We start from the raw sequence: 12,500 nt of genomic DNA on the forward strand, positions 1-12,500 counted from the left end.
AGAGGTGAATGAGGGTGAAGGGCGTGAGGAGAGGTGACTGAGGGTGAAGGGTGTGAGGAGAGGTGACTGAGAGTGAAGGGTGTGAGGAGAGGTGACTGAGGGTGAAGGGTGTGAGGAGAGGTGACTGAGGGTGAGGGGTGTGAGGAGAGGTGACTGAGGGTGTGAGGAGAGGTGACTGAGGGTGAAGGGTGTGAAGAGAGGTGAATGAGGGTGAAGGGCGTGAGGAGAGGTGACTGAGGGTGAAGGGTGTGAGGAGAGGTGACTGAGAGTGAAGGGTGTGAGGAGAGGTGACTGAGGGTGAAGGGTGTGAGGAGAGGTGACTGAGGGTGAGGGGTGTGAGGAGAGGTGACTGAGAGTGAAGGGCGTGAGGAGAGGTGACTGAGGGTGAAGGGCGTGAGGAGAGGTGAATGAGGGTGAAGGGCGTGAGGAGAGGTGACTGAGAGTGAAGGGCGTGAGGAGAGGTGACTGAGGGTGAAGGGTGTGAGGAGAGGTGACTGAGGGTGAAGGGCGTGAGGAGAGGTGACTGAGGGTGAAGGGCGTGAAGAGAGGTGACTGAGGGTGAAGGGTGTGAGGAGAGGTGACTGAGGGTGAAGGGTGTGAGGAGAGGTGACTGAGAGTGAAGGGCGTGAGGAGAGGTGAATGAGGGTGAAGGGCGTGAGGAGAGGTGACTGAGAGTGAAGGGTGTGAGGAGAGGTGACTGAGGGTGAAGGGTGTGAGGAGAGGTGACTGAGGGTGAAGGGCGTGAGGAGAGGTGACTGAGGGTGAAGGGCGTGAAGAGAGGTGACTGAGGGTGAAGGGCGTGAGGAGAGGTGAATGAGGGTGAAGGGCGTGAGGAGAAGTGACTGAGAGTGAAGGGTGTGAGGAGAGGTGACTGAGGGTGAAGGGTGTGAGGAGAGGTGACTGAGGGTGAAGGGCGTGAGGAGAGGTGAATGAGGGTGAAGGGCGTGAGGAGAGGTGACTGAGGGTGAAGGGTGTGAGGAGAGGTGACTGAGGGTGAAGGGTGTGAGGAGAGGTGACTGAGGGTGAAGGGCGTGAAGAGAGGTGATTGAAAAGTTCTCACTTGTTGTACTGATCTACAGCAGCTTTGCGCTGGCTGAAGTTTGAGAGAGCCACACACTCCTCCCAGCACCGGTCTATGGTAAACTGCTCCAGCACCTGGTTAAAAGGCGTCACGTCACCCTGTTTGTACATGTTCAGCTTCCGCACCTGTTGGGGGGAGGGGGAGGGAGAGGGGAAAACCAGATTTTTAGACAAACATAGATGTTTCTGTTTGAAACAGGAATCCTGAAAACCAGTCCACACACGTCAGTGATGATTCGATTCATCTCGCATTAGTCCATTTGCTGTCTAATCTGACTTCAGTCTGAATCTGTTCCCAATAGGACCTGATAAACACACACAAATGTTATTCTATGCTCCTGTTGCCTTTTTTTTACTTCATTTTGAGGTGTGCGGATTCCAGCGTTTTGATTGACAGCTTGTAAATGATGATTGTAAGCTCAGTCAGTACACTGAGACATCAGACAATAGAAGTGGGAGAGGGATTGTCCAGACTGGACATGCATCTCACAGCAAGATCTCCTCTCCTCTTCTTCTCCTTCACTGCTTGTGCACACAGTCTGCTCTGCTACTGATCTCAGCTGACGTCAGGATAACCGTGAAGCTTTTCAGAATACTCCTGCAGTTTGCGACAGCTGGCCGGCATGGATAACTTGGCAATAAACCAAAGAACAACTCTGATCAGCTTAATCACGGAGAACTGAAGTAATGGTGAACAGGCATATCCCCAGTTTCTCAAACTGTGCAGTGCTGAAGGTGTGGTCTTTGAAGAACAAGTCTTTTGTCGCTTGCCAGCCAACTGAAAATCATGTAGTAGATTCTCCTTTTCCTCACAGAAACCTGACTAAACTGTGACAATACTGTGGATCCACACCCACAGACCCCATATCTACTGAATTTACAAAGCCACTGAACTCCTTTGATTTTATGCAGTATGTGTCAGGTACCACTCGTAAAGACGGTCACGCCATGGACCACACCATTTTACACAGCTTTCATCAGGGTGCTGTGAATAGAGGCTGCAGCGTCTAACCAGGCAAGAAACCTTCACTCCACAGTTCTTAATTACGATACATCAGTCTCCAATCTTCCTTCTCTTTGCAAGAATAACTAAGCGGTGTCATTCCATCTTAAAGACTGACTATTCAAATCATCTTAACAGAAAATTTCATTCTGGCTTATAGATCCACCGCAGCACTGAAGGCTTTAAAGGATCTGGGAGTTAAGAGTAAAATTATATAAACAAAACATTTCTTTTTATCAATATGCAGATGACACACGGCTTTACTGGTCTCTGGCACTTCATGCCAACAGGTCTGTCAGCTCCCTGCTTTAATGCATAGATAACCAACCAGTGAATGTCTCTGAAACTAAATAAAATTCAAATAAAGTAAATACTGGGGATGAAGGGGTCACAGAGGGAAGAGATGTCAGTATAGCTGGATTCTTTGTCCCTGAAGGCCAGAAACCACAGTAAGAATCTCTCAATGCTTTTGATAGTGATCTTAGTTTGAAAACGCACATCAGCAACATCTGCAAAACAGTGTTTTATCACCTCTGTAATATCTCTAAAGCCTGTGATGTGGTAACTGATGCCAACAGAGAGAAACTCATTCCTGCTTTTGTGTCAAGCAGACTGGACTACAGTAATGCTCCTCTATCTGGCCTATCTGACAGCACCGTTACAGATTTACAGGTTCAAAATGCTGCTGCCAGAATATGAACAAGAGACGACATCACATCTGCACTTAAATCTCTTCAGGGGTTACCTGTTTCTTTTACAATTCGTTTCTTAAAATTCTCTTGTTAGTTTTTACATGTCCTCCAGACTTGCTCTTCTCTCCCTTAGTGATGTAACTGTAAGACATATTCTATCCAGATCTTTCTGATCAGCCAAGAGATCAGTCTGTTGGTCATTCCCAAAACCCAGCTAAATAGGGAGGAGTCAGCTTTTAGTTTCTATGGCTCAAAACTGTGAAGTCACACCAGAAAACTTCATAGCTAAGGATTCACTAAGCCCTATTAAAAATAACTTTAAAACATACTTGTTTAATATTGAATTTAACTAGGTGCTGTTTTAAATTAAGTTTTTTTTTTCATTTAAATGTCTTTTTAATTTCCTGGTCCTTTGTCTTTAATGTGTTATATGAGTTTTTTACATTTTTCTTTCTCTCATTTCTCTGTTTAAAATCCAATTAAAACTGCTATCCTCTGTAACGCACTTTACAAACTGTGTTTAAAAAAAACACTGTACAGTCATGATGATGATGATGATGATTACGAATGAGAGAGAGAGAAAGAGAGAGAGAGAGAGAGAGCGAGAGGGAGAGGGAGAGAGAGAGGGAGAGGGAGAGGGAGAGAGAGAGGGAGAGAGAGAGAGAGAGAGAGAGAGCGAGAGAGAGAGAGAGAGAAGGGCATAAAAATAAGAAAGCTAGACATGAAACCTCCTCAGCAGGTAATCTGCAGCTCAGAGCCACATCAGTCATCCAGCTCTCCGCCACCATCATTCCCTGAGGGCCACCGAATCCACGGAACGCCGTGTTGGACGGCAGGTTGGTTTTGCACATGTATCCAGTTCCTCGGATGTTCGGAATATTATAGGAATTCTCCATGTGGAACAGAGCACGCTCCATGATCTACAAAATGGTCAGAACAACTTGCTGTTTGATCCGACTCATGGTGAAGGCGAATTCCTTGCAATGTGTCTAAGAGTCCACTAGGAGGAACTCTTGAGCAAACAGCGCTCATTGAAGAACTGAAACTCACTGATAGTGACAGGTCCATGGAGTTTCCTGCATTGCTATAGTAGGTCACTTCAAGAGCCTTAACTCTGCCATTCTTCATGTATCCCACCTGGACAAACCATGAATAAAGAGAAACTGTGACAAACTGAAGCAGGTTATTTACAGGTGAAGGGTGAATGAAACCTGGCTATAGTGGATTAGTGGGTGCTGGTTAATACTCACCACACCAAAGGTCTCACCTTGTAACGTCCGAAAAACGGGTGTCGGCCCCCTGAAACTAACATGTCTTCATCGCGATCCAACATGCAACGTACTGGTCTTTTCACCCTTACGGGGGGGAAAAGAAAAAAAAAGACAATTCGCATATTCTGAATCCCAACGATTCTCGAATGGCATAACTCCTGAGCGGTCAGAGCAGTCAGATCGCCCGAGTCAGTAAATCTGTCATCGGGCTCATTTCCATCTTTAATTTGATTGGCCCCTTACTTTTGTGCGGCCACGGCGACCACCGTGGACAGGATGGTGCTCCTGCTCTCCTTCCCTCCGAATCCCCCCCCCATCCTCTTCACCCTGCAGACGATCCTGCTGGCTGGCACACCCAGGGCTTTGGCCACCAGGGACTGCCATCAAAAACACAAAAACAGAAATGAAACGGGGGGGGGGGGGGGGGGGTCGGTGTGTAACTCACGGGTCTTCTTAAGAGAGGATAAAAGCTTAATGGGTTCTGAATTTTGATGCCGTTTGCACGAGATTTGGTTATTGAGGTTTGTTTCTGGGAGAGCATCAAAGATTCTCTGAGCACCCACTTAATGAATTACATAAATTTATTGTGCTGAGGGCTTGATTAAAAAAAAAAATGGTGGGCATTTTTCATGATGTGATTCTTTTTGTGCTTGACACCTCCATACCCTTAGAACTCTCTTTTGATCTGGTGAAACTCAACTGGGAGTCTAAGAGTCAGTGATAAGTCAGTGATAAGAACTGGTGAGGTGGTGGATTTACTTGTGTCTTTGAGGCTGACTGTGTCGACACAAACAGTTCCATCTCTCCATCCTCTCCTTTGGGCACAGCCAGTGTGCAGTTGGTCTCCAAGTAGAAATGTTCTTGACCACCAATGTGCATCTCTCCTGTCATATCAAACGATGCGTCAGCTCTGACCAATCACGACAGAGTGGGCGTGTCCTCACTCAAAGTATTCAAATCCAAACATGATCTGGTACTACAAATATGAATAAATTAGGGATATGTTACCTTGTAAAATGTGGTCTGATTCTCTAAATCCTTGTGCAACATCTCCCCTCTGCAGAGTTCTCACAGGCTCATAAAAGGATTCGTTCTCAATCGCTTCCTGCAGAAAGATATATCCAGCATCATGCATGAGCAGTTTAGATAACTCGTTGATCTTATCCAATTTGTTTTCCACTTTTTCTTTCTTTTTTTTTTCTCAGTTGAGGGAGATTTCAAAACAGCTCTTGAATAACACAGCTCTGTAATGCTGACAGGGCAGATGTTTCCTGTCAAGGTTCATTTTCTCTCTTTTTTATCTTTCTCTCTCTCTCTCTCTCTCTCACACATACACACACACACACACACACACACACACATACACACACATATACACACACGGGCAGAATCAACTAATACACACCTGTGAAATGAAGATTTATCGGTGAAGGTGGAATCTTCTTGGATGGAATGTTAAAATCTTACACCATGTTTTTTAAAATAAGAGAACAAATGTTTTTATGACTACATTTTTATGTTACTGATAATAACAATATATGACTAAGTACTGCCTACTGGAGCTTTTAATTTCTAATGTACACACACACACACACACACACACACACACCTGGATGGTGACGACTGGTTTGAGCTCTTCGTATGAGATCTTGACTGCTTTGGAAGCTCTCTGAGCATGAGCCTGTGTGTCTGCCACAATCGCTCCCACTATGTGACCCACACATGTGACCTGAAACAGAGAGAGACAAAGCACTGAGGAGAGAAGTATCACCATGACTCTGTGCTCAGTCCTCACAGTCAGTCATGTGCTCATTCACGGATCTCTCGTCACACCTACCCCAAGTCTCATGAAACACTGACATAATTCAATATACAAAGGGTTAGTAATAATAATAATAATAATAATAATAATAATAATGATGCATTTTACTTATAGAGCACTTTTAAGGGTACTCAGAGGTGCTTTACATGCATATAATAGTCATAAGAAACAGTATACTAAGAAGGATATAACACACAGCATTAATCACACATTAAAAGCGATTCTGAAGAAGTGAGATTTGAGAGGTAAGATTTGAGAGGTGAGATTTGAGAAGCGATTTGAACATGGACAGCTCGGTGCAGTCTTTAAAAGCGATTCTGAAGAGGTGAGATTTGAGAAGCGATTTGAACGTGGGCAGCTCGGTGCAGTCTTTAAAAGCGATTCTGAAGAGGTGAGATTTGAGAAGCGATTTGAACGTGGGCAGCTCGGTGCAGTCTTTAAAAGCGATTCTGAAGAGGTGAGATTTGAGAAGCGATTTGAACGTGGGCAGCTCGGTGCAGTCTTTAAAAGCGATTCTGAAGAGGTGAGATTTGAGAAGCGATTTGAACGTGGACAGCTCGGTGCAGTCTTTAAAAGCGATTCTGAAGAGGTGAGATTTGAGAAGCGATTTGAACGTGGGCAGCTCGGTGCAGTCTTTAAAAGCGATTCTGAAGAGGTGAGATTTGAGAAGCGATTTGAAGGTGGACAGCTCGGTGCAGTCTTTAAAAGCGATTCTGAAGAGGTGAGATTTGAGAAGCGATTTGAACATGGACAGCTCGGTGCGGTCTTTAAAAGCGATTCTGAAGAGGTGAGATTTGAGAGGTAAGATTTGAGAGGTGAGATTTGAGAAGCGATTTGAACGTGGACAGCTGGGTGCGGTCTTTAAAAGCGATTCTGAAGAGGTGAGATTTGAGAAGCGATTTGAACGTGGACAGCTCGGTGTGGTCTTTAAAAGCGATTCTGAAGAGGTGAGATTTGAGAAGCGATTTGAACGTGGACAGCTCGGTGTGGTCTTTAAAAGCGATTCTGAAGAGGTGAGATTTGAGAAGTGATTTGAACGTGGACAGCTCGGGGTGTGGTCTCGGATGTGCTTGGGGGAGGGAATTCGAGAGGCTACTGCGGAGAAAGCTCTGCCGTCCCAGGTCCAGTGCTTGGTCCTGCACGGTGCAGACAGGAGTTTGGCACCGGAGGAACGGAGGCTGCGGTAAGGAGTGTGGTGACGGAGCAGGTCAGTTATGGAGCAGGTCAGTGAGGTAGCAGGTCAGTGAGGTGGGGGAGGACCCGGTTATGGAGGGCTTTGTGATAAGGATGACTGCAAATTGAATCCACTGTTATACAGTGTTATATGTGTTATGAATCTTGGTTTGGTAAATCTCACTGCATGTAAGGAACTTTATCAAAGATGCATACCTGAGATTTTGTCCAAAGATACAAAAAAAATTCTCTCTCTCTCTCTCTCTCTCTCTCTCTCTCTCTCTCTCTCCACAGTCCTACCTACTCTTGTATATGTAACTCCATAAGGGACATGTTAGTAGATGTTAATGGAATACGTGTGGGTGAGAACCGCTCTGATTATTGATGCTAAAGTAAAAAAAAAAAAAACCAAACACTAAAAGCAGTTTAACCCTGTCAAGCCTTTGCTAACATACAGTGGTGATCAAAATTAGAGAACGATTCATCAATACTTCATTTTTTCTCAAATATTGGTGACCTTTATCGCTCAAAATTTGAAGGAATATTAGCTGTGGGTATACCACTGTTCTACTAGCGTGTTTTTCAAAATAACCAAAGCAATTCAACAAAAAACCTTTATAATGTGGAAAATACAGTGATCGAAATTAGAGAACACTAACCATTGTAGCAGAAAAGAAGCGTACAAATGAAATTTTTTGATGGTTACAGCTTTCAAAAATAGTAGGAAGTGTAGAGGCCCTGGCTTTGAATGACTTCAGCACATCTGCGACCGCAGGACATAACCAATTTCTCACACTGCTCTGGTTTGACCTTGTTCCACTCCTCTTCCAGGCGCTTCCAGTCTCAGTTCGGTAACTGTAGTGGGTTTCTTAGCCATGACTTTGTCACCAGTGATCTTCCAGAGATTCCTGATGGGGTTCAGATCAGGACTCTGGGCTGGCCATTTCATTATTTCAGTGTTCTCAGCTTCAAGGAAGTGCTTTACCCGTTTTGCAGTGTGACAAGGGGCACCGTCTTGCATAAAAATTACGGGCTGATTGGGAGATGCTTGGAGGGAAGGAACCGTGTGTTGTAGAAGGAGGTTCCGATAAACATCAGCATTCACCTTGCCATGCAGCTGCATGAGAGGCCCAAATCCTGCTGCAGAGAACATCCCCCAAACCATGACAGTTCCCCCTCCAAACTTAACTGACTTCTTCACACACTTTGGGTTCAGTCTTTCCCCAGTTCGACGCCGAACATAATGTTTCCCATCTGACCCAACTAAATTAAACTTGTTCTCATCACTAAAGTGAACTTTGGACCAGTTCTCCTCCATCCACACACCACGCATCCTAAGCAAAGGTGAATCGAGCCTTTTGATCCTTTCTGCTGATGAGAGGCTTGGTTGCTGCGGAGTGGACTTTCGGTCCGAATTCACTCAGACAGCGAGACGCTGTATGCCGACACAGAATCTTGCCCTGTTCAGCCCCTAACTGGTGAGCAGTTCCAGCTGTGGTGTTGAACGATTCCCCATCGAGAGTCTCCGTATCGTCCCGTTCTCTCGTGCACTTGTCTTACGTGGGCGACCAGCATTTTTCGGGGACTTGAATGAATTAGTGTCACTGTAAAGCTTCAACATTCCAGAAATCACGCTCTTGGAACGACCAACTTGACTTGCAGTGGCTGAAAGGGTCATCCCTTCGGCCTTCATCTGAACAACCTGCTGTCCCAGGGTTTAGGTCACCTTGGAGCGGCTCGCCATCTTGCAGAATGATTACGAGTGTTGCCAGATAAATAGGGTTTGCCAGACAATTAAAGAAATTAGCACCAGGTGACAGATAACTATGAAGTACTCCAAAGTGTTCTCTAATTTTGATCACAGTTCTCTTTCAAATTTCTCATTCAAGTGTTTTTATATTGTGATCTAGAATATTTTTAAATGATGAAATACGCTTCAACTACATCCCTTCTCTTCATGTTGGGATAACGTTTAAACTGGTATTCAGTGGCCCTAACACGGTTAAAAAAAAAAAAAAAAGAGAAGAAAAGAAAAAGAAAACGAAGTGTGAAGAAGACGGAGACTCTGGTCAAGTGAGACGCATGTGAGGGGCTTCCACACAGGGGCGGGGGGGGGGGGGGGGGGGGGGCGGCAGATCTCTGGCAGGAAGTCACAAGAGTGACCTGCTTCCCAGTGTCACACTCCTCCTCTCTCCTTCTCTCAGACGTAAAACCCAGAGCCCACAGCGGAAAGTACACGAGGAGGCAGTGGGTGATTCGTTATTTTTTTACAGGGGGGAGTGGCCCAGTGGTCACTGACACCTCTCTATAGAGTATATAGGGGGATGGCAGGTTAACATAGGGGATGCATTTTGGTCATTTTGCTAACGAGGGGGATGGCATCCCCCCTCACCCCCCCCCCTACAAATCGCCTACTGCGAGAAGGAGAAAGGCTCCCCACCCCACCAACGTTTACTGCTCTTAAAAATACATAATCCAGTTCACTTTCCAGTTTAACGTCTGTTAAGCAGATGCTAATTCACAGAAGAAAGATTAACTGACAACTTAAGGAACGCGCACATACATGCACGCGCACAGACACACACCTTTTCGAATAAAACATGTGACGTCATTGCACGTGTACACGTTGCGTGGATTCACACAGAGAGAACAGCTAGAACAGCGTGAATAGTCACCATTTTGTCTGCGAGGACGGTCTCATCGCAGACCGCGGGTCCCGTCATGTTGCTACCGGCAACGTCTTCGGCGGAAATAAACGACACAACTCCAGGCATGGCCATGGCATCCGTTACATCAATAGACCTGGCATAAAAAGAATCAGTCAATAAATACATATTACACAAATCCAATTTAATATAACCAGTTGCTTAAATGCTATACTACTACTACTAATAAGAAGAAGAAGAAGAAGAAGAAGAATAGTAATAATAATAATAATGCATAATTAATTGCAATCACTAACTTGATGTAGGCGTGTGCCTTGGTGCTGGTGACCAGTGCCAGATGGAGTTCATTCTCATAGCAGGGGATGTCATCACAGTACATCGCCTCTCCCGTGGCTTGCTTCAGGGCAGACAGGTGCATGATGGGACGGCCGACCACGTCGTCGCTGCTCTGCCCAGGAGGCACCGCCTGCAAACACCCGAAGCTGTTACCGTCACCATCCAAACGCTCTGGCCATTCTGACCATTCAACTCTGCTCCATTCAACCCTCTACTGCCAGGGTCCCCTACTGATCTACCCCTCAGTGACTGCAGGTCCTGTAGGCAGACGTGTGTCTTTATAGACTGAATCAAGAGTTACGGCAAGTCCAAAACTTTTTTTTATATACTGTACTGTACTGTACTGTACCATATCATAATGCCAAAGACCGATGCTCATTAACTGTTTCGTTGGGGCTTGAGTACTGCTGTCATGCTCTGTCCTGAGCGAAGCACTTTAACTGAGCTGTCTGTCTGCCCCCAGTCACCTATAGGGAACCAGAAACAGCGGTGTTTGTGTACCTGGTAGAGCTGGACACTGGATGGAGTTTCAGACTGGAAAATCTCTGTAGCGCTGATGTAATCAGGTCTGACATCTTCCACACATATGCCCTATACACACACACACACACACATTATACAAACACACAAAACACACAGAAATGCAAACCAGGGTTTCCGTTAGCTGGTAATTACCAGTTTTTGGCTGGTAAAATTTCTAAGGCAAAAACGGCAACTTAAAAACTTTCCGACCAAAATGTCCGGTAATAATCCTCATACAAAACGTATGAGAGTGATCAGCTCATGTGTATTGCAGCTGCAAAGACACGTTGGACAAGTGGAGAACTTGATGAAGTCGTAACAAAAAAAAAGGAGAAAGCAAAACGTTACCTGGCAGCCTATAGGCTACGTCTGATGCCATGTAGGCCTCGCCTTTTTATGAAACAGGCTACAGATGTTACAGGTTACAGATGTTTCGCAACAACCTACATTTTACCGGTTAATGTTGAGGATTTGCTAAATAGTTACTGTTTGTTTTGCTTAATCGTTCCTGGTCATTAAAGAGTCAAACTGATTTGAGGTTGTTGTCATTCTTTCCTCAGCCTAGGTGCACACTATAATTGCATTTGTAACATAGACTGTTATTGAAACATGACCGGTAAGTTTAGTAAAATAAATTCTGTCCAGTCACCGGAGCAGCAAGAAAAAAATCTCAGCAGAAAACCTGGTGCTAACATATTATTGCTTCATGAACGTTCTGATAGTTTGAGGGTTTTTCATAATCTGCTCCTGTGGAAACTTTGTCATAATGGACTCACTGCACTGTTGTAAAAAAAAAAAAAAAAAAAAAAAAAAACATTTATTCTGAACATTCACACACTATAGTTATTTTAATTATCTTAATGTCTACTGATGGGAGAAGTATACGGACCTTCTCCTTCAGATCCTGGGCCAGTTTCTGTTGGACAGTGAGGAAAAACTTGAAGAAAAGACTGATGGTTAAAGTGCATCTGTAGGTGACCATCCCACCGGGGGCGGAGGGAGCAAGGGTCATCTCATCAGCCAATAAGGAGCAAGCCTCCTGCAGGAGTTCCTCAGTCCACTGTCTAGAGCAAACACAGAAGACAGTATTATGCTCCACTGTAACAAAAGGTTTAAACAGACACTCATAATTTCAAATTAAGCTCCATTAATGTTATCTCTCAGAGACAAGTCTAAAGAGTTACCATTACAATAGATCAGGGTTTATGATTTAGAGACCCCCTCTCCCCCAGATCCTTCTGTAAAAGACTGACTGCCTCATACACAGGCTGGAATTCTAAAATGCTCCATTTGCAAACGTAGTTACTGTTGATCATCAGCTTTAATGCTCTTGATACCTTTTCTGGAGTCGTCTGCTGTTTTACTGTTGATATGGTTTTGACAGGGTTTTGTTTGGGTTTTTTTTACACTGGTCTACCTTCCAATCAGTTTCTTGGACGTGTCTTTGGCCAGGATGGTGACGGGGGCCATGCCTCCATAACTGAGCTGAAGATCTTTCACCGTGTTCGAGCCCTCCTGGAATACCACGTTCATCCCACAGGTAACGATGGAGATGTCGTCCTCTCTACGAGGAGATTGCTTAAAGGCAGAGAAGTATTGGCCCTGGACCAGAGAGTTACAGAGTCAGTGTAATGGAAACATATCACATTTAACGGGTTTAACAGACAGGTTAAAGAAAACAAATTATTCCAACTGACGTTACTGCCTAAAGACTTCACACATTGTATCCACGTTCAACATATTTCCCCTTAAAATTTTATCCCATGTTGCTCTGTCATTGTACAGACTATTTGTGGAAGTTTACGATGATGAACCCCTGCTTTACCAATGGAGAGGAGTGAGATAGGTTTATGTGGCTTTTTGAATCTCCCAGCTGAAATCATTAAGATTTCCTCAAGGCGTCACAGTGGGAATTTTTTGACTGATTACGGCTTT

At 44.8% G+C, this 12,500-nt stretch overlaps 1 protein-coding gene across 1 annotated transcript in view; it reads right to left on the bottom strand.

The window, feature by feature from the left end:
- The window catches only part of xdh (xanthine dehydrogenase), a 24,893-nt gene that overhangs the window by 4,960 nt on the left and 7,433 nt on the right, over window positions 1–12,500 (bottom strand). Inside the window, exons 15-27 of the mRNA XM_030789605.1 lie at window positions 11,983–12,167; window positions 11,455–11,629; window positions 10,545–10,634; window positions 10,004–10,173; window positions 9,717–9,843; window positions 5,656–5,775; window positions 5,055–5,151; window positions 4,806–4,930; window positions 4,290–4,423; window positions 4,043–4,130; window positions 3,826–3,912; window positions 3,504–3,695; window positions 1,061–1,206 (exon numbers count right to left, since the gene is read on the bottom strand). Of these exons, the coding sequence (XP_030645465.1) occupies window positions 1,061–1,206; window positions 3,504–3,695; window positions 3,826–3,912; window positions 4,043–4,130; window positions 4,290–4,423; window positions 4,806–4,930; window positions 5,055–5,151; window positions 5,656–5,775; window positions 9,717–9,843; window positions 10,004–10,173; window positions 10,545–10,634; window positions 11,455–11,629; window positions 11,983–12,167 (1,736 nt within the window). The remainder of the gene's footprint in view (window positions 1–1,060; window positions 1,207–3,503; window positions 3,696–3,825; window positions 3,913–4,042; window positions 4,131–4,289; window positions 4,424–4,805; window positions 4,931–5,054; window positions 5,152–5,655; window positions 5,776–9,716; window positions 9,844–10,003; window positions 10,174–10,544; window positions 10,635–11,454; window positions 11,630–11,982; window positions 12,168–12,500) is intronic.

Source organism: Chanos chanos, chromosome 1, assembly GCF_902362185.1.
Source record: "Chanos chanos chromosome 1, fChaCha1.1, whole genome shotgun sequence".
Lineage (NCBI taxonomy): Eukaryota > Metazoa > Chordata > Actinopteri > Gonorynchiformes > Chanidae > Chanos > Chanos chanos.